Source organism: Sardina pilchardus, chromosome 5 (assembly GCF_963854185.1).
Source record: "Sardina pilchardus chromosome 5, fSarPil1.1, whole genome shotgun sequence".
Lineage (NCBI taxonomy): Eukaryota > Metazoa > Chordata > Actinopteri > Clupeiformes > Clupeidae > Sardina > Sardina pilchardus.
The window spans coordinates 36,628,670-36,647,933 of NC_084998.1; the positions used below are offsets into that span (position 1 = coordinate 36,628,670).

The 19,264-nt window shown below is 40.8% G+C and overlaps 1 protein-coding gene across 2 annotated transcripts in view; it reads left to right on the forward strand.

The window, feature by feature from the left end:
* The window catches only part of LOC134080777 (myotonin-protein kinase), a 351,463-nt gene that overhangs the window by 273,026 nt on the left and 59,173 nt on the right, over positions 1 to 19,264 (forward strand). For both annotated transcript variants that reach the window (XM_062537385.1, XM_062537386.1), the window contains exon 12: positions 15,056 to 15,153. In XM_062537385.1, coding sequence (XP_062393369.1) covers positions 15,056 to 15,153 — 98 coding nt within the window. The remainder of the gene's footprint in view (positions 1 to 15,055; positions 15,154 to 19,264) is intronic.

Here is a 19,264-nt window from a genome sequence, read left to right on the forward strand (position 1 = left end):
CGCCGTGTAGGTTTGACCTAGATATACAGTGCCCTCCATAATTATTGGCACCCCTGGTTAAGATGTGTTCTTTAGCTTCTAATAAATTCATTTTTTTTCCAAATAATATAGGACCACAATGAAAAAAAGCGTAAAATCCAACCTTTAATACAAGTGCATTTATTTAGAAGGGAAAAAATCCCACATTAAGAAATAATTATTTTACATCAAATCATGTGTGCCACAATTATTGGCACCCCTGATGTTAATGCTTTGTACAACCCCCTTTTGCTAATAAAACAGCACCTAATCTTGTCTTATAATGTTTCACAAGATTAGAGAAAACAGAAAGAGGGATCTTCGACCATTCCTCTTTGCACAAAATCTCCAAATCATCCTGGGTTCTCTCCTCTGCACTCTCCTCTTCAACTCACCCCACAGGTTTTCAATGGGGTTGAGAACTGAGATGGCTATGGTAGGAGCTTGATACGGTGTCTGGTGAACCATTTCTGTGTAGACTTGGCCATATGTTTAGGGTCATTATCTTGCTGAAAGACCCAGTGACGACCCATCTTCAGCTTTCGGGCAGAGGCCACCAGATTTTGATTTAAAATGTCCTGGCATTTCAAAGCATTCATGATGCCATGCACCCTAACAAGGTTCCCAGGCCCTTTGGAAGAGAAACAAGCCCACAGCATCACCGATCCTCCCCCATACTTCACAGTGGGCATGAGATGCTGTTCTGCATACTCATCTTTTTGTTACGCCAGACCCACTTAGAGTGTTTATTGCCAAAAAGCTCTAACTTTGTCTCATCTGACCAAAGCACACGGTCCCAGTTGAAGGCCCAGGACCGCTCCAGACGTTTGTGTTTATGATTTTGAGTGAGAAAGGTTTTTTTCCCTGCATGCCTCCCAAACAACTTGTTGGCATGTAGATAGCGCCTGATGGTTGTTTTGGAGACTTTGTGACCCCAAGATGCAACCATTTGATGCAATTCTGTAACAGTGAGTTTTGGAGATTTTTTTATTTCTCTTACCATCCTCCTCACTGTGCGTGGTGGCAAAATAAACTTGCGTCCTCTTCCAGGCTTGTTTACCACTGTTCCAGTTGTTTTAAACTTCTTAACGATTCCTCTGACCATAGATATGGGCAGGTGTGCGAGTGGCTATTTTATTATAGCCATTGCCTTACTTGTGAAGGTCGACACACATCTGCCTTACTTGAACAGTGTGTTCCTTTGTCTTTCCCATGTTGAAGAGAAATGGCCTCTGTGTCACGTCATATTGATAGCCCAGGGAAACAGGATGTTAAGAATTACTAATTAAATGTTCCTACATACTCTGATTGACTTTGAATACTACTGTAGAAAAGACAGAAATGACAGAAATACTTCAATTACATTTATTTCCTAGGAATTGTTAGGGGTGCCAATAATTGTGGAACAATTTCTCAGTCAGGGATATTTTTCCCACCTTAAAATTCTCTTGAGTTGAAGGTTACATTTTTCTACAATTTTCAGTGTGAGAGTATGCTTCTACAATAAAAAATGTATTTATTTTAAGGCTTTTAACGCATCTTAACCAGGGGTGCCAATAATTGTGGAGGGCGCTGTACCTAGAACTGCCGGGCTGCGGTCTTTTGACCGCAGTGATTACAAAAAAAAAAATCTTTTCACTCGATTAAATTCCAGGACCTTACGTTCACGACTTTTCCTAAATGCGCGTGTTTTATCACCCAGAATTTTTACATGATCAAAAGCACACCGGTACAAGTTAGTTTAGAGCTATTTTGCGCTCACTTATGTGACAACACTATGTTGTCTCACGTTCGGCCATGTTTCTTCAGGCTGCTATTGTCTTTTCCCACAGCAGATGTAGCAAGGGTTTCCTGTCAGTCGGGCATGAGAAAAATATTTTACCATAAAACATATAGTTTATATATGTGCAATATGTATTATGTGATATATTTTAATAACTATTTTTCATTTACATGGCATAGTCTATGGAGGTGATTTACAGTGGTAAAATGCAAGTTTGTTTTGAAAACGTTGCGACAGGCCTACGTGCGTAAAAATATTTTCAGCTGAAATTCGTCGTAGGACGCGTATGCCTACGTACATTCATAGTTGTATATCTTATCTTCTATTTGTAGGCTATTTTTTAAAGCTCAGACTAATGTATAAGCATTTTCTTACATATTTGCTGGACTGACTGAGTTACGTCGCGTCAAAAACCCATTTCCAGTTATATAAAATAGGAAACGTTAAGTGGCGCAGCGTTAACTCCCTCGACTAATATGCAGTAGACCCGGGTTCACATCTCGGCACAAGCGAAATGTTGTAGCTTATATTGACTGAATTCACTTTTTCGTCTACATTGAAGTGAAACGTGCAGAACTTTGTCCAAAACAATACAATAACATTGTGTGTTGAGATCTAGTGCAATATAGACATCTGTAGACATGAAGTGGCAACTAAAGCCATTATCAGCCATGAAAACTTTGGCGGCTGCATAAGCATTTAGGTTGTGGCTGAGCCAGCTAGCCAGCCATTAACTTCATCAGCCAGCCGTTATTCTCAAAGCAAATGGCTTCGGGGTCTATACATAACACACTATCCATTGCAAACATAGCCTATTTGAAACCGATCATTCCCCCTCCCCCATACACTCGTCTAACCAGTTCACTTAGGCTACAGACATCACTGCGGCATTGAGGACAACTGCCTCCCCACACCCACCCCCTCTCTCTGCCCCCTGCATAGGCTGTAGGCTGGCTGTTTAGGCAACTCGTGGAAGAATGCGCATGTTTCATCGCATAATGCGCGTTTCAGAATGTTCGAATTTGTCAGCGTGCGTGTAGTTGTGTGAATAGAAAATAATAGAATAAAATATACTTTATTGATGCCTTGCTCATATGAATTTCAGCCATGAACAGGCTGGGGATTGAACCAGCAACCATTGGGTTTTAAGGCTGAAGCTCTAACCAGTGGGCTACAGCTCTGCCCCAACAAACTGTTAAAATGTGTGTCTCAATGCTGAATCACAAATTCACATAGAAGTTAGCTTAAATTGTAGAAACAATAGGCCTATAGCTTTTTTTCAGCAGACATCGCAAACATAGCCTACACATTCACAAAACGGAGAACATCTTTCACTCATCATTTTTAATTAGGCTACTTCTCGCGCCTATGCCTGCTCAGCATAGCTGCTCTCTCTATCTCCCTCCCTCCGAGGTAGCTAGACCCTACAAGATGCTTCTCCCTAAATGAATGAAAATTGTTTTAGAAAGTAGCCGCGGTAGCCTGTAAAATGCGGCATGAAATCCTGGCTACTGTGTAATTGAAACCAGACTAGGTTTGGCTCTTTGTTCCAGGTCCGATCATTTTCGGCGGCGCGAACATATTACCTATTAAATGAATAGAAGTGAATTTGGGGAGTGAATTAGAACTAGCCACCCATTCCTTTTAGAGCTTAGAGTATCTGCCCAAACCCAAACTGCGGGCCGGTGATCTCGAGATCCAACAACACCGGTGTTTGGCCGACATTTTTCATCCTTCCCCTCCCGTCGGGTCAGGCTCCTAATTACAGAACGCATGCCTCCGTTTTAAAATAGCCTATAAATAACATTTCTAAGTAGCATACAAAATGTAAAAACGAAATATAAAAAATGAAATACTATGAAAAAGTTGAAAGTCAAGTTTGCTTAAGGTTTGCTCAAGAACTCTTCCAGAGTTTTTACCTCAAACAACACAAATCAACACAAATAAATGAACAGATACCTCAAACGTGCTGTATGTCATAATGAAACAACCACAGCTAATCAACAACACGGTCTGACACGAATGACACATGGCTTAGTGCAAACTGAATTTATGACCAAACGATTTGATTCGTGCATGAAGCGCCATCTAGCTATCATTATGTGTAAGTAACAGCCTCCCAGTCTAAGGACTCAGCAGTCTTTTAACCGCCTCAGCCGCGCTTTAAGTAGTTCACACCAGCAAGGCGCTTTAGTAGGTCGTCAAAGCGGTCAAATGACCGGGGCGCGGCGCTTCTAGGTATAAGTTGGTCAGATCGGCACGGCGCTTCTAGTGTTAAAGCATGTGGGGACTACAGACTGTAGCAGTGAGAGGTTGAAGATGTCGGTGAATACCTCTGCCAGTTCAGAAGCGCAGGCCTTAAGAACACGCCCTGGGATGTTGTCGGGTCCTGGAGCTTTATGTGCATTCACTCTTCTGAAAGATTTACACACATCTGTCACAGATACCTGAAAAGGGCAGCAGTCTTGCTCTAACAGTACCTCTGACCTGGTGGGTGTCTCAAACCTGGCATAGAAAGAATTCAGCTCCTCTGCAAGACAAACAGAGGTCGCATCAGCTCTGTGGCTCTTTCCTTTGTTGTCAGTGATGGTCCTTAGCCCACTCCACATATCCCTGGTGTTGGATCCTGTGTAATATGACTCCACTTTTTCTCTGTACTGTCTCTTGGCCAATTTAATGGATTTCCTAAATTCATAACAGGCTATCTTGTACTCACTTGTAGTAGTCGTCTCGTAACCCGCGGACCCCGGTCGGGTTGGGCCATGTATGTCGCATTCAATTCCCTAATCCCTATAGCCTAAAGGTAAACGGTATGTATGTAGGATTTTGGCCAAAACGAGTAGCCTAGGCTGCAATTAGCCTACTTTCAAAATACTGTAGCGCGGTGTCCCCCTCCCCTCTGAATCGCGGTTGCCAGCTTGCTGCAGGATCCAACAGGAACGTAAAGGCTGCTTTCAATGGCAAGCGCTAATGTTGTTTTCCTCAGCATAATGACAGAGAAACTCTTATTATTTCCCAAACAATTCCTTAGCTTACCTTTTCAATTCAATACGGCTCCACATAACGTTACTTTGCACAAACATGCATTTTGTTTGACTGTCATGAATAGGCTATTGAAATGTCCATTTACGTCAAGTAGCCTAAGTTAGCCAAACTGATGAATCTTTCCCTGTCCAGGAACAAATTAACAACACTGACGTCTGTCTTCAAATTCTTCTCCGTTTTCAGCCGTCTATCTCCTATACAAATCCCTGTTTTATTTCGGACGTATTTAGTATAATGTTTATATATAGCCTAGATTACAAACGCTGCTTTGTAGGTTTTTGCTTTGTGTTTCTAAATGTTTAAAATGTGTATCATCTTGTTATTAATGATCTGATTTATAATTCACATTCATAATCATAGCATGTTGTTGCCAGTTTACAGGACGATGTTTCCAAGCACTTTCAAATTACAATGCCCAGTATGTCTACTGTATGTAATGGTCGCGGGTGCGGGGCGGGTTGTCAAAATGGATACAGTGGTGCGGGGCGGGCTGGGGCGGGCCAAATAATTTCATAAAAGCAAGACCCGCGGGTTGAAAAAATACCCGACCCGCGCATCACTACTCACTAGGGATACCAGACTGGTAGGCTGCTGTCCGGGCCTTGAGTGCTGAAGACACCTCTCCATTCACCTATGGTTTTTGATTAGGAAAAGTTTGTACAGTCACTCGCGGTACAACGTCGTCTATGCACTTACAAATGTAATTTGATACAATTCCAGTGTAATCATCAATGTTATTCGCGGTAGCCCGAAACATACCCCGGTCTGTTGTTTGGAAACAGTCACGTAGTGTAGCATCTGACTGATCTGTCCAGTGCTGAACTGAGCGAATCACAGGCGGTTCCCGTTTCAGCTTCTGCCTACCCAGCAAGCAAATAACGTTCAGCTAACTTTAAGTAACGTTAGCTTTTGGTTCCCCTATGGTTCGTTTTTCAGCAACCTACTAATAACGTTTAGAGAACGTTATCTCCAGGTTGTCAAAAAAAGAACGTTCCCCTTAAGTTTTTACAACTAAAAAAAGAAACGTTATATTTTGGTTGAATCCCAGCAAGCAAATAACGTTAGCCGTTGGTTCTCCTGTGGTTAGTTTATCAGTAACCTTCTAATACCCTGGAGAGAACGTTAGCTCCAGGTTATCAAAGTTCCCCGAACGTTATTATAACTAAAAAAAGATTCTGGTTGCATTTCTCTTTTCACACAACGTTGCTACTTAGTTGTTTTTTGGTATCTTAATTGTATAACCATATCGGTATTTTCTGGTTATGTGCGTGGGGTTGATTATTGTTGATGAAAATCGCCCCAGTTTCTATGAGTTTCCATCAGTATAGCCTATTCTATTCTTCCCCCCTCTGTTGGATTGATATTAGGCCGACCAGAGCCAGCCCGTCTAGCCAAAGTCTTTTTAAAGCAGTACCTCTGGTCTAGCTTAGAAGGGGCCAGCGCGAGAGAAGGTTGAGAAAAGCTAGCCTATCATCTCGGGTCCGTGAAAAAAACAGCCAGCTCTGGTGTGTTGGTGTGTTAGCAGACTCAACCTCGCTAACTTTAACACATTTGGATAACACAGAGATAAAGTTACTCACGTACAGTAAGCGTTACTTGAGAATGGCCATTCCCCTCACGCTTTGCCTGATTCACGTTCAACTTGAAATGTATTACAGCTGCATTACAACTTACCGCCACGAGGTGGCAGCACAGTCCGCTGTAGCATTGCTGCGGTGTAATTGATATGTAACTGCGATGTAACTGTGGCCCAGTTCTACTCATTCAATAGGCGGCCAGGAAGCAACCTGTAAGTGGCCCAGCCCATATAGTATATTTCGGAGCTTTCGAAAATGCCAACAGAAATCCCTAGTAGCCTAGTCACCTACAGACTGCAACAATACAACTCTTTTATTGTTTTGTTTTTTCGGGTGTTTGTAAATTCAGTCTGGCACTCTGAAAATGTTCGCAAGGCTCTGCACTTCGAAAAAGACGAGCATTAACTAACAAACTATTTGTCATAGGCCTAGTTCAAAATTGCCATTAACACAAGCAGCAGATTGAAATAACACTTTGTTTCATTGGAGAGTTTGACAACGGTGATGATGATATGCAAACAAGTTTTGTTGAGTTAGACTGCTTCTCTACAATAGTTCCGTAATCTGACGTAGGCTATTTCCTCATGAATGTAATTCTGTAATTTCTCTTTGGATAGCTATCTATCTATCCAATGGCGTCAGTTTAGTTTTCAGGGGACAAAACGCTATTTTACAGCTTAGTTTGATAAGTGCTGGGGACATACATTTTATATGATCTTAACGATGTTGAGGACTGTTGCGTTTCTGACTCTGCTGCCCATGTTATCGCCAGAACCACTGTCAATCTCAGACTCCCTCAGAGTCTAATGCTCTGTCAATCTCAGACTCTCACAAAATTAAGGAAGCAAGTAAAATGCAAGATGCACGGGAAGTAGGAGTAGCCTATGAATGATGTAGCCTACGTTTCTTAATGATTGTCGAAATGTTTCTTTCGGGGGAAACACATCCGGCATAGTCCAACAATATCGTTATCATTAATTCACCATGATAAACTGCAGTCGTAGCTTGACGTACAGTAGCCTACGGTAGGCCTATGCCTATCTCTGAATCAACATGAACATGAGTACTTATATCTAAGTTGCTAGAACTTTATTTTGCGTATAGTCAATGGTGAAAATGAATCACCGCTCACTGCCCTATCGCCCTTGCTAATTTGCTAATATTCCACACAAATAATGACATCTTGGACAGCTTAAGCAAACTGTTTCATGTGCTTGCATATAGGTTTACGTGTTTTTCTGATAGCAATGTTAAATGCCAGCATTAAGGCGAGACACTACAGTTGAATAGGGTAAAAATTTTAAATAATAGGTATCACCATGAAACTTCCTCAGTTGATTACTTACACAAGTATGAGAAAAAAATGTATTACAAGTTTTTGAAATGTGTATGTTGCAAATTAGGCATTATCTCATTAAATATGCATGATTTTGCATATATTTCCGGTAGATAGATCTGAGCATATGATAAAGCCAGGTGCAAAATTATTCTTTCATGTTGTTTACAAGCAAGATTACAATAAAATTACAGAAGGATTTCAGGATATCTGCTTTCATTGCCTAGGAAATCCAAATATACTGTCCATAGCCTTAAAAAAACGATTTTTGCCATGCTTTTTTGATTAGCATGTCACATAAATCAGGCCAGGAATGATGTATTAACAAATCCCTCTGTAAATGTCTTCGGAATACTGTTAAGTGTATAACTGGAAAGTTTGGTGTAGATAGGTGCTACAGAGGCTGAGAAGTATCTACCGGAAAATGACTCAAAACCGCAAATAACTAGTTTTGAGAAAACAGCCTTGAAACACAGCCAATGAGATTCGTTCTCAGCTTAGACTCGTCTTTGAACTTTCGCGATTGGTTGCTAATACAAAGGAAATGTCCATATTTGGATTGCACAGCGTTATGCAGGAGAAGCAGGGCTTTCCAACAGTGTGAGACACGATATGATTTGGATGACGGTCGCGGGAGTACATGACACTTTAGAATGGGAACTTTTGAGAAAATGTGGAGAAATACATAGGCGCGAGCACACAAAAGTTCGTGAAATAAACACCTAAATGTGCAAATCGGACTTTGTTGTTGTAGTAGGGTGGTAGAATACATGCTAAGGTAACAAACTAGCACAAAATCTCGAAATTGACCGGAGGTCACAAAAACAATGTTTTCAACTGCCGTGTCTCGCCTTAATCACTTTAATGCTGGCTGGGTTTAAATTAGACACATGGGTGCCTCTCAACATCCCTCCTCGATGCTCGGTTCTCCGCCTATCCCATTGTTGCCGCCCCATCATTTTATTTAGATCAGTGAGGACGAGAATCGAGGAAGCAAGTGAGGGTCTATAAAAGTCAAATGATTGGCACCCTATGACAGAGACAACGGTGTTCGAACACCGGAGGTAGCGAAATGCGACACAGGTGCTTTCTGGAAACAGCTGTAACACTGTCGTTGTTTTCTTTGATCACCTGTTTTTGGAACTGAACATCTGCACATATTCAGAACACATTTCTAAAACGCACACAGCTATCTGTAGGACAACCTAAACTGACTCCCCCAATGCTTCCCCGCAACACATTTATAAAGGTTGGTTGCATAAACGTTGCTTAAATGAAAATATGTTTCTTCTTCTTGACTTTTCATATGCCATCTAAGTGAATTTTATCAGCTGACAGATGGACGCGCGTTTCGGGCACGAATTAATGGGTTTGCCCTATTAAATGGAGGCGCGGGGAGCTGTGGCTATTGTTAGGCTACCTGTATGCAGACAACTCAACAAAGTTACGTGGTTAGGAGATTACTGTATGCTGCATTGCCGTGACCCCTTCCTTGTGGAATTGTCTCATTGGAATACAGCTAACGAACGCGAAAGTTGAGATTGCGTTGCACATCAGTGTTGGAACGACTACTCAACAAACTGTGAGATAAACATTGTTGTTCGTGTCTGGGAGATCTCGTTGTCGTTTTAGACTGTCGGATTCTTATGCTTATTGTTTGGACTTATGGACACTGAACTTGGGGGAGGTTGTTTGTGCTTTACGAAGCTTTGTGTTAAAGGAGTCATAGAACGCATTTTTTGACCATTACAAATTGATCTTTGAGCCTAAATAATGTCATATGTAAATTTGTGGGGCTGAAAACGCCCCAGGAGCACTGCTAGATCGCCTAATACAAGGTCATAAATAAGCCTTGCAATGAAACAGTTTGTTTTTCCCGCCCACTCAGCAAGTTCATGAATATTCAAATGAGATGCGCGCTGATTGGTCTATTGGCCGATATGTCCTGAAAGTTGATTGGCTCAAGCCACCGGTCTGAAGCTAGAGCAAAGTGAAACTACGTTTACTGCTGGTAAATATAGCCAAAGTCTTTGATAAAGCTATCAACAATGGATTTAAATAAGGAATACAGCCGTACATGTATAAACAGAGTCAGAAGAAGGTTCTGACGAAGATGAAGTGCAGCAGATTCCCCAACAGAATGAATGTGTTAGATTGGTAAGTTTTATCAGTACATTTCTTAGTATAGTAACTCTCCAAAGTTAGCTGTAATAACGCTAGCATTACAACGTCTCTGCCATAGACCACATATCTAGATACTATCATCGTAAGAGCAGTTTAACAAGAATTATTAATCGAAGGTATGCAAATAAGAGGGGGTGTATCTTAAGGGGGATGGGCGCCTATTACGTGTTATCTGAGCTCTGTTCAGATTGGAGCATTTCAACACGGCTGTTTCTACTTCCCAATTTGCATACGAAAGCAGGCGGGGGACGCGGTAAAGTCTTTGGTGTTGTCCTTTGGACACTGCTCGCAGCCTAAATTCAACAGGAACAAGGTGAATGTGGTTTTGAATTCTAGGACTCCTTTAATTATAGGCTATTGCGGTTGCTCATCCGCCTGTAACCTGTGCGTCGTGACAGTGTGTGGGCCTACTCTTGATTATAATAAGAGGCAAATTGTTACATAGCCTATTTCATTTTAAAACCATATAATATAGGATGGACAAAGTGTATGGACTTGCTATATTAAATCCAGGTAACCAGATAGGCTACTGTATATGTGCACGTCCGATTTCGCAAGTGACTATTCAAAAATCGACAGCCGTCCAAAACGTATTTAGGCTATCGTAGACTATACTGTATTCACCCACAAGGCTATCCTCTTAACTTTTTCGAAAAGAATGAAAGACGGCAGTATATTTAAGATATGGACTTAGAGAGTAGCCTTCAGCAGCTTTAGGCACTCAAGGCGAGGAAGTGCTCCATGCTGCATTATTGAGACGGGCTTCGTTTCGGGAAACATTCTTAAAACACATGAAAGGCCTCCGATGCGCACTGATGGCTATAGTTATGGGGCCGTAACTCAGGAGGATATAATTGAGCCTAAGAAATCAACAACAAAATCAACTTTGCAGCGTTTTTTTTTTCGGAAGGGGGTCAAACATTGCGGGTGTCCCGACCCCCGCGGTTCCTACGCGCCTGCCGACAATTACAGTAGCCTAGGCCATTCAACAACGGAAATCTTCCCTCGGAGTGCCCATAATTTCGCTTAAAGTGAAGTGAATATTCCTTTTCATAGGCTATTAAAAATCACGAATCAATCAGAAGGAGATATGCAATATCAACGTACTTTATTAGCCTATATTCGTTAAAACAATAGCAATTGGCATCTTAACAAAACACTGGATAAGGACGGACATCTAATATTGGCAACATGGCAAAGAAGAAAATGTGGACATCCCTTGGCCGATCACATGCCAGTTGCCTCTCCCTTCCACGCTATGACCTGGTCGATCACTTTGTCCAGATGGTCTATGTATTTATTGCAGACATCGGCTGTGAGTTTGTTTTGCCAAAAACACTTGATTGCAGCGATCAGTGCGTCTCTGTTCATGGGTTTGGCCTCACAACGAATGTATCGTTTCATGGAAGCCCACACTAACTCGATGGGGTTCAGATCCGGCGACTCTGCCGGCGTCGGTACCCAGTTGATCCCCTCACTTTGAATGCAGGCCTTGACACTTTTCGCTGTGTGTTTCGGATCGTTGTCTTGGAAGAATCTATGTGTAGACATATGGAAATGCTCCCTTAAGTATGGGCCGGCAACATTTTTAATGATCTCCTCAGCGTAGAACTGTTGATCCATTATACCGTCGAAAATGACAAGCGGGCCAGGTCCACAGTCCTTGACGTATGCCTTCGTACGAACACCACTAGGCCTATTTATCTTGGGGAGTGGGCGTGGATATGCTAAATGCCCACAAGCTGCTAATGGCATGTGTGAAAGTTCGGACAACTCCGAATTTACCCGGCCCTACCCCCCTAGTGTTACCTCCGGCTATTATGTTAATGAGTTGGTTTGCTGGACAGATAATGACGCCGCGCTGTCAGCTGTGGGGGAGAGTTTTAGGCTATTGTAGGGTAGACCGTGTAGGCCTACAGTTTAGACACGAGTTCAGACACCTTAAATGTCTTGTGTGCGCAGTAAGCCCAAAAGTATAGTTTTTACACCGTGAGTATGGAGGAGGATATTGCTGCATTATCCTACCTGCAGCGTGTTAGAGAGATGAAACTCTTCAGTTACAAAGGGCAGACATGGATGACAGAGTTTGGTGTGGAAGAACTTGACTGGCCTGCACAAAGTCCTGACCTCAACCCAATAGAACACCGTTGGGATGAATTAAAGGGGAGACTGAGAGCCAGTCTCCTCGTCCAACATCAGTGTGTGACTTCACAAATGCGCTTCTGAAAGAATGGTCAAAAATGCCCATAAACACTCCTAAACCTTGGAAAGCCTTCCCAGTAGAGTCAAAGCTCTTGTAGCTGCAAAAGGTGGTAATCTGAAATGTTTGATAAGCAAGTGAATAATCATGTATGGAACTAATATGCACTAATGCATAAACATATAAACATATATGCAAAATATATATCATATAACGTTTCACATTAAGCTACCTAATTCTTGATATCCTTTGATAAGACAAAGTTTAATTGCAGATATAGGCTGTTGCATTGGTAGTATTAACGCATGTTGCATGCCCATTTATCTAGAAACATATGCCTACTTCGAAGAGCTATTTTTAATAGCCCACATTTCACAATATGCTGTGCAAATAAAGGCCTTGATTCGAGATCAACTAATGCTGTTGCGCTGCATTGCGATACACACTGGAAATGTGCATACGCCAGACATGAAGCTTGCGTGGAGGACCGCACATTCTCACGTTCAAGTCAGTCTTTGTACATCCGGACGTGAGCGTGAGAGTTAGCGTATGCAGCATTTTTGTGCGTACGCAAGCTTTGAACATGATTGAGGCCCCTGGTCTGATATATTTTCTGCCAGTAGAACTAATTTATTCCGTTAGCCTGCTAGCTTACGTAAGCTAATTTTTTTTTCATCATACCGTAGTGTTAACCAAAGATTGTAGAGTGCTACGCTCATGTTTTAAATATGCATTTAATCTAAAGTCATGTCTAGTGAGAGCGCTCTCCATTTAGGGAGGAAGGCAGTAGGCAGCTGTCTTCCGTTTCGAATGGAGCCATAGTGTTACCGAAGTAGGGTTTTTTTTGTGATAATTGCTACAAATAGCTTTTCATTGAGTGCAACAAAAAGTCTGTTTACAGGACATGACTGAACACACTTAAAGTTTGCGGTAACACTTTACATTACAGATCGGTAATAAGTGGGTAATGTTATGGTAATATGTATAAAATGTCATGGTAATAATATTTTTAAACCACATATTACAAATAATTAATGTGTAATTTCTAGACAATTACTGTGCAATTACCATACAACAACAATGAAAACTAGAAAATGTAATTCCATGGAAGGAATTACCATTGCATGTAAATGCAAAAAGGTTGCTGACTGTGTAAAACATTACATTAGGCCTATAGTTAAAAAGACAACTATAGGCTACACAGAAGAATAGATAAATAACAATAATAACCCAATTACAATTCCACTGAAATTACTTGGAAAGTCACATTTAAAAAGTGATTTATGAAAATGCATCAAAATTGTGGATATAGGCTATTATGGAAAATAACATTTATTAGAATTTAAAAGACTGAAAAGTTGCCAACTTCAAACGAGTTGCAAGAGCTGACACTTTAGTAGCCTGCAGTGAAACGACTGGTAGGATAGTTTATAGCCTTCATATCTACACTAATGCATGCAGGTTAAAAGTAGGCCATCTGAGACACCATTGGAATACGGAGTATAATCTCAAACAACGCCAATCAACGATGATGCAGCAACAGGTGGATCTGTTGAGATGGCTAAAAGCCCTTGTGTAAGCCCTGTTGGCTTTGCAGCCTACCCGACGTTAAACCTAGCCTGGTTTGGTTGTCGTTAGCTAAAAAAAAGTGTTACATTTAGGCTACGTTGACGTTAGGTTAGATTGTCTTTAGCTGTTGATAACGTTACCGAGAGCAAACCGGTTAGGCCTACTGTAACGATATAAACAAATCCAGTAAGGAGTAACAGGAGACGACGATAACGTCCTGGCATACAGCTTAATGAGTAGACATAATAACATTCAGGTTTGGCCTGGTTTAGCGGGTGCAGCGGTGGCATGGCTTTGGATCAAAGATCCTTGATTACTGACAGCTGAGCACTGACGTAACAATTAATCTTTGCCGCCAAAGGGTCTCAATGTAAACTCTATGGGAATTTTAAACTCTTTTATCGTAAATATCTCAAAAAGTATGAAGTTCACAAATGTCAAAAATACAATCGTCAAATATCCGTTACAGGATCTTTGTATGAGTGCTTGAATGAAGTCAAACGGTTAGTGTTATAAATCGTTGATTTTGGTTGGAAGAAGAATAATCCCCATAATAATAAGAAGAACAGGGATAACAGTACATTGCATTCACATGCAATGTAATAACTTGGGTTTAAGGGTAAAATTAAATGGTAATAACTGCTGTAAATATGTACTTACTGAAGCAATAGATATTTAGGATTTACTTATTGTGACATAATATGTGACCTGTTATCTGTTGTTATGATGAAATAAATGAGGCAATTTCACAATAACTATATGGTATCAGGGCTGTAAAATACTGTTTTGTCTTTTCGAAAGGTTTTCTGTACGGTGGGGAGTTGTTAAAATCCTTTCAAAAAGACAAAACAGTATTTTACAGCCCTGATACCATATAGTTATTGTGAAATTACCTTATTTATTTCATCATAATAACAGATAACAGGTCACATTTTACCATCAAACTGACTACCACAAAAACGTTGACGATTGTGTAATTGTGCCATAACACTTAGAAGTTACTATGTAATTTATAGCACCATAATGTTGGTATAATTACAGAAATATTATGTCACAATAAGTAAATCCTAAATATGTATTGCTTCGGTAAGTACATATTTACAGCAGTTATTACCATTTTATTTTACCCAAGTTATTTGCATTGTTGTTGTATGGTAATTACACAGTAATTGTCTAGAAATTACACATTAATTATTTGTAATATGTGGTTTAAAAATATTATTACCATGAAATTGCATATATATTACCATAACATTACCCACTTATTACTGATCTGTAATGTAAAGTGTTACCAAGTTTGCTTTTAAAATGAATTTGCCAACAACAATTTGGTACTTGTTCAGAAAGTTGCAGGAAGCAGAGCAGAGAAATTCACGGATGGAGAGCGAGATGAAGAGGCTACATGAGGAGATCCAGGCTTTGAGGACTCACAAAGAACGAGGCAAGCAATACCCTGTCCATCACTCTTTAGTCTTTTCAGTTATTTTCATAAGGGCTCTGAAACAAGGAAATTATTATGTACTGTAAATACTTGAGGATACCTTCTCTCTTCTCTGAGATTGCAAACACTGATACATACAGTAGATAGCAAGGCTCTTGAACAATGAATTGTCATGGACTTACCATCCCTTAAGCCTACCTGACACTGACAGACTTGGCAAAGATTTGGAAAAGACTTTTGAAAGACTGCAGTCTCAGACCCTCTCACATCTAAAGACAATTCATCAAGTTTCTAGTCACAGTCTAGTCACAAGCTAGTCTCAGATTAGGACTTTGCAACGACTGTGGGTCACTATTTACAAGACTGCTACTAGATTCCTTCAAAATATTTCCATTGTGCACTACATATTAACAGGAACTCATATTCAATAGCCTACTCATATCAAAGTCATATTTTCGTTTATGCAGCATTGTTTCATGTGTGACATCCCTAATAGATATAGAGTTGTTCTGTCACATAGAATAGCCGACTAATAATTTAAAAGAAATTAAATAACAAGTAGCCTAATCATATAGACTACAACTGTCGCCTATTTTGCCCCTTCCTGTTTGGTGTTGGAGCGAGGTCACTATTGATTTTAAATGTTCACGTCACTATTTGCATGAGCCACGACTAAAAATACTTGCGATAATGTCAGACATGTTTGATATTGTCGTAAAGGCAAAACTAGTAAAAGACTGACTCCGACTGACTTTAAACCTTTAAGATTGGCACTTTACACTAAACAATTTAGTTGATTGGAGCACGCTGCGATTCCAGTGGAACTCCCATGATTTCCACCCGATTTTGGAAATTTAGTTGGCGACTGTGAAAACAGACCAAAATCGTACAATGTAAGCCAGCCTTTAGATGGACGCATCCAAATTCACACCCATTATTCTCTGTTCAATGACTTACGAAGCACACCACAGCCTATATTTTTCATATAGTAGTACAATTAGTCAGTTTCAGTATTTGATACATTATCTACAGTGGGTGTTGCTTTAAATTGGCCGCTTTCACGTGAGATTCTCATGAGACCTCACGCGTGAATCACATGTTTTTTATTTATTTTTGAAGCTGCAATGACCCAAACAACCACCAGGTGGCACTTGTGAGCAGGGTTAGGAATGTCAGCATTTGCCAAACAATCCAAAAGTGAATTAAATCCCGAAGCAAGCTGAACATCTTTTCTGCCTTTAAGGCGAGACACTACAGGTGAATACAGTTGGTACGGGTTGAGAATGCACCTTCTCCCGCGGGACTCCCGAAGAGATCCCGCAGGCCGTCAAGCCGATTTTTTTCGAGGCTAAGGCAATGTACCCAAACAACCACCAGGTGGCAGAAAGTTTCATCCCGCATTTCAAAATGATGAAGACCGCATATCCGTCAATAGTCGACTCCTTAATCTCATTTAATCATTACAATGAAGGTGATGACTGGCGAAATTATTCAAACGACGTTTCAATGAACCATTGTTGAAATGAATGAAAATGGTTATAGAAAATCGCCTACAGCCTAACCCAGACACAGCTGATTCTTTGATTGATTCTAAGCTGTTTTGATGTAGGGGATGGGTAAACTGGCGCGCTACAAACATGCTACCAATCAAATGTAATATTAGTAGGACTAGCCTACTTACACACTTTAGTCATAGGCAACGTTGCCATGTTAATTTGGGCTAGAAGTGCTTGCTTGTGGTGGCGCTCCTGTCCGCTGCTTCTCCCGTATTGTGTGGCAAATTTGTCAGCAATCAGCTTAAATGTCAAATAATATTTATTTCTCTTTGTCGCCATGGTATTGGGGGAAACGCGGAGAAACGAGATGGTCAGTCCTCGTATTTTTTCTTCGCGTTTCGTTATAAGAAATATATCAGTAATAGTTAGTCTTCTTCCGTATTGAACAGATACGGGACGCTCTTTGTTCCGTATTTTAAGGAACTACTCAATGCACACACACTACAATGAAAAACACACAAAGAAATCACTAAACATATAGCCTACAACCTAATGACACTTTAATGCAGCGTTTCTCAAACTATGGGCTGCGAAACGTGGAGACTGCTGCTGGTCCGCAAGACATGGAGTGAAATAGGTCCGGTGATCTAATAATTTGCTGCGCAATTGACCAAGCAACCGCGGACCGACAGAAAAAGAAAGCAAACGTTGCTGCGGAAATGCTTGCTAGTTTGATGTGTTTAAACATAGAGCCATACAATTAGGTGTGTCTGTTATTATGATAATTTTCGAGCATAACTGCTTGTCCATAGCTCAGTGACAGGTGTTAATAGCCTTGCCATAAGCACTGCTGCAGGTGCTTCTTTTATTATGCGGATAGAGCATAAGCGCTTACTCATATAGACTATAACTCAGGGACAGGTGCAAAACCACCAACTGGGATGGATCGAAGGGCAAGCAAGCACTGCCACACAACGTGAAGGCCTTTGTGTTGTCAACACTAAACAGAAAGTTTCCTACGATGGGGAGAAGTGGCCGCAAGGATTGCATCGTTAAGATCAACGAATGCCTTCGCAAGCCCCGAAACCCCGGTGATACATTTTCTTTCCTTTAATTCAATAAAAAAATGTTTATCTGAAGAACTTTTCCCAGGTTGTCTTGTCTACCAAATCCTAAACTTAAATAGCGTAAACATTTTATCTTATGAAAAAACTCTTAGGGGGAACAGTTAGGCAGCCCTTCCTCCATAGCGTAGTAGGCCTATAGGCAATTTATTAGAGGGGTCAAAAAAGCTCATAAAGTAGGCTAGCCTGCTACTTTTTCCAGACTAAATGTGTCACTTTAGTGATTGGCTCTTTCAAATGCAAATGAGGTGGATGGGCTTTTGAATGGGCCTGCTGCAGGTGAGAGGACAAGTCCTAAGAATTTGTTGTTTTTACAAAGTGCCATTATCATTGGCATATTCTCTTAAAACAATACATAAGTTTAGAGCGAACGTTTCAACTATGTTTGCCATGGTAGGCAAAAACACTCAAATAAAACAATAGCCTAAAAAATAACTGTAGTGCGTAATGGACACGGCTCTATATCCTAAATAATTTTTGAGGTTCGCCATTTGGTAAAAAGCCAGGTCTATATATATAGCCTATATATATAGAGAGAGAGAGAGAGAAAGAGAGAGAGAGAGATTCATGCATTCTGCATTACCGTGACCCTATACCTTGGATGTTTTTTTTTCTCATTGGAATACAGCAGGACAGGATGCCTTTTATCTATCAAACGCAAAAGCTGAGATTGTTGGAAGGACTAGGCTACTCAACAAACTTGTTTTTCGTTTCTGGGAGATCTCGTTATCGTTTTGGATTGTCGGATTTTCTACTTATTGTATATATAGGATGAACAAAGTCCATGGATTTGCTATATTAAATCCTAATAATTATGCTATGTGCCACGTCCGATTTCGCAAGTGGTGTAGTAGGCCTAGGCTACATTTAAAAATCGACAGCCGTATGTGAGATCCATTTCATGAAGAGCAATTGTCTTGTGCGACCCCACACTCAATTGTCTTGTGCGACCCCCTCCCCCACACTCGTCTAACCAGTTCACTACATTATAGCCTACCTATATGTGCCACTGAGGACGACTGCCTCTCCCTCTTCTCTCTCGACAGACACCTGAGCCCGACACTATGTCAATGTAAAAATGTGCGAGAGTGTGCGCTGAACCACGAATCCACATAGGCTATTAACTTTTCTTTTCAGCAGACATCGCAAACATAAAAAAAATTGCAAAACTGAAAATCTTTCAATTTTATTAAAACGACAACTTTTTTCTTGATGAGTTCCGGAGAGGTTCTTCGAGTGGGTTTCGAACCCCGATCGCTGGCGTACCTTGCACATGCTCCAACCAGTTACGCCACAGCTCGATTGTTAACACCAGAATGTTTTACTCGTGTCATGGACTTAAAACGCCGATCAAAAGTTCTGACATGTTAAACTGACGTTAGTTATTAATTCACCACATGATAAAATGCTGTCATATAGCTTATCGCCCAGCAGCCTATGGTAGTCTATGCCTATCTCTGAATCAACATGAACATGCATACGATACATACG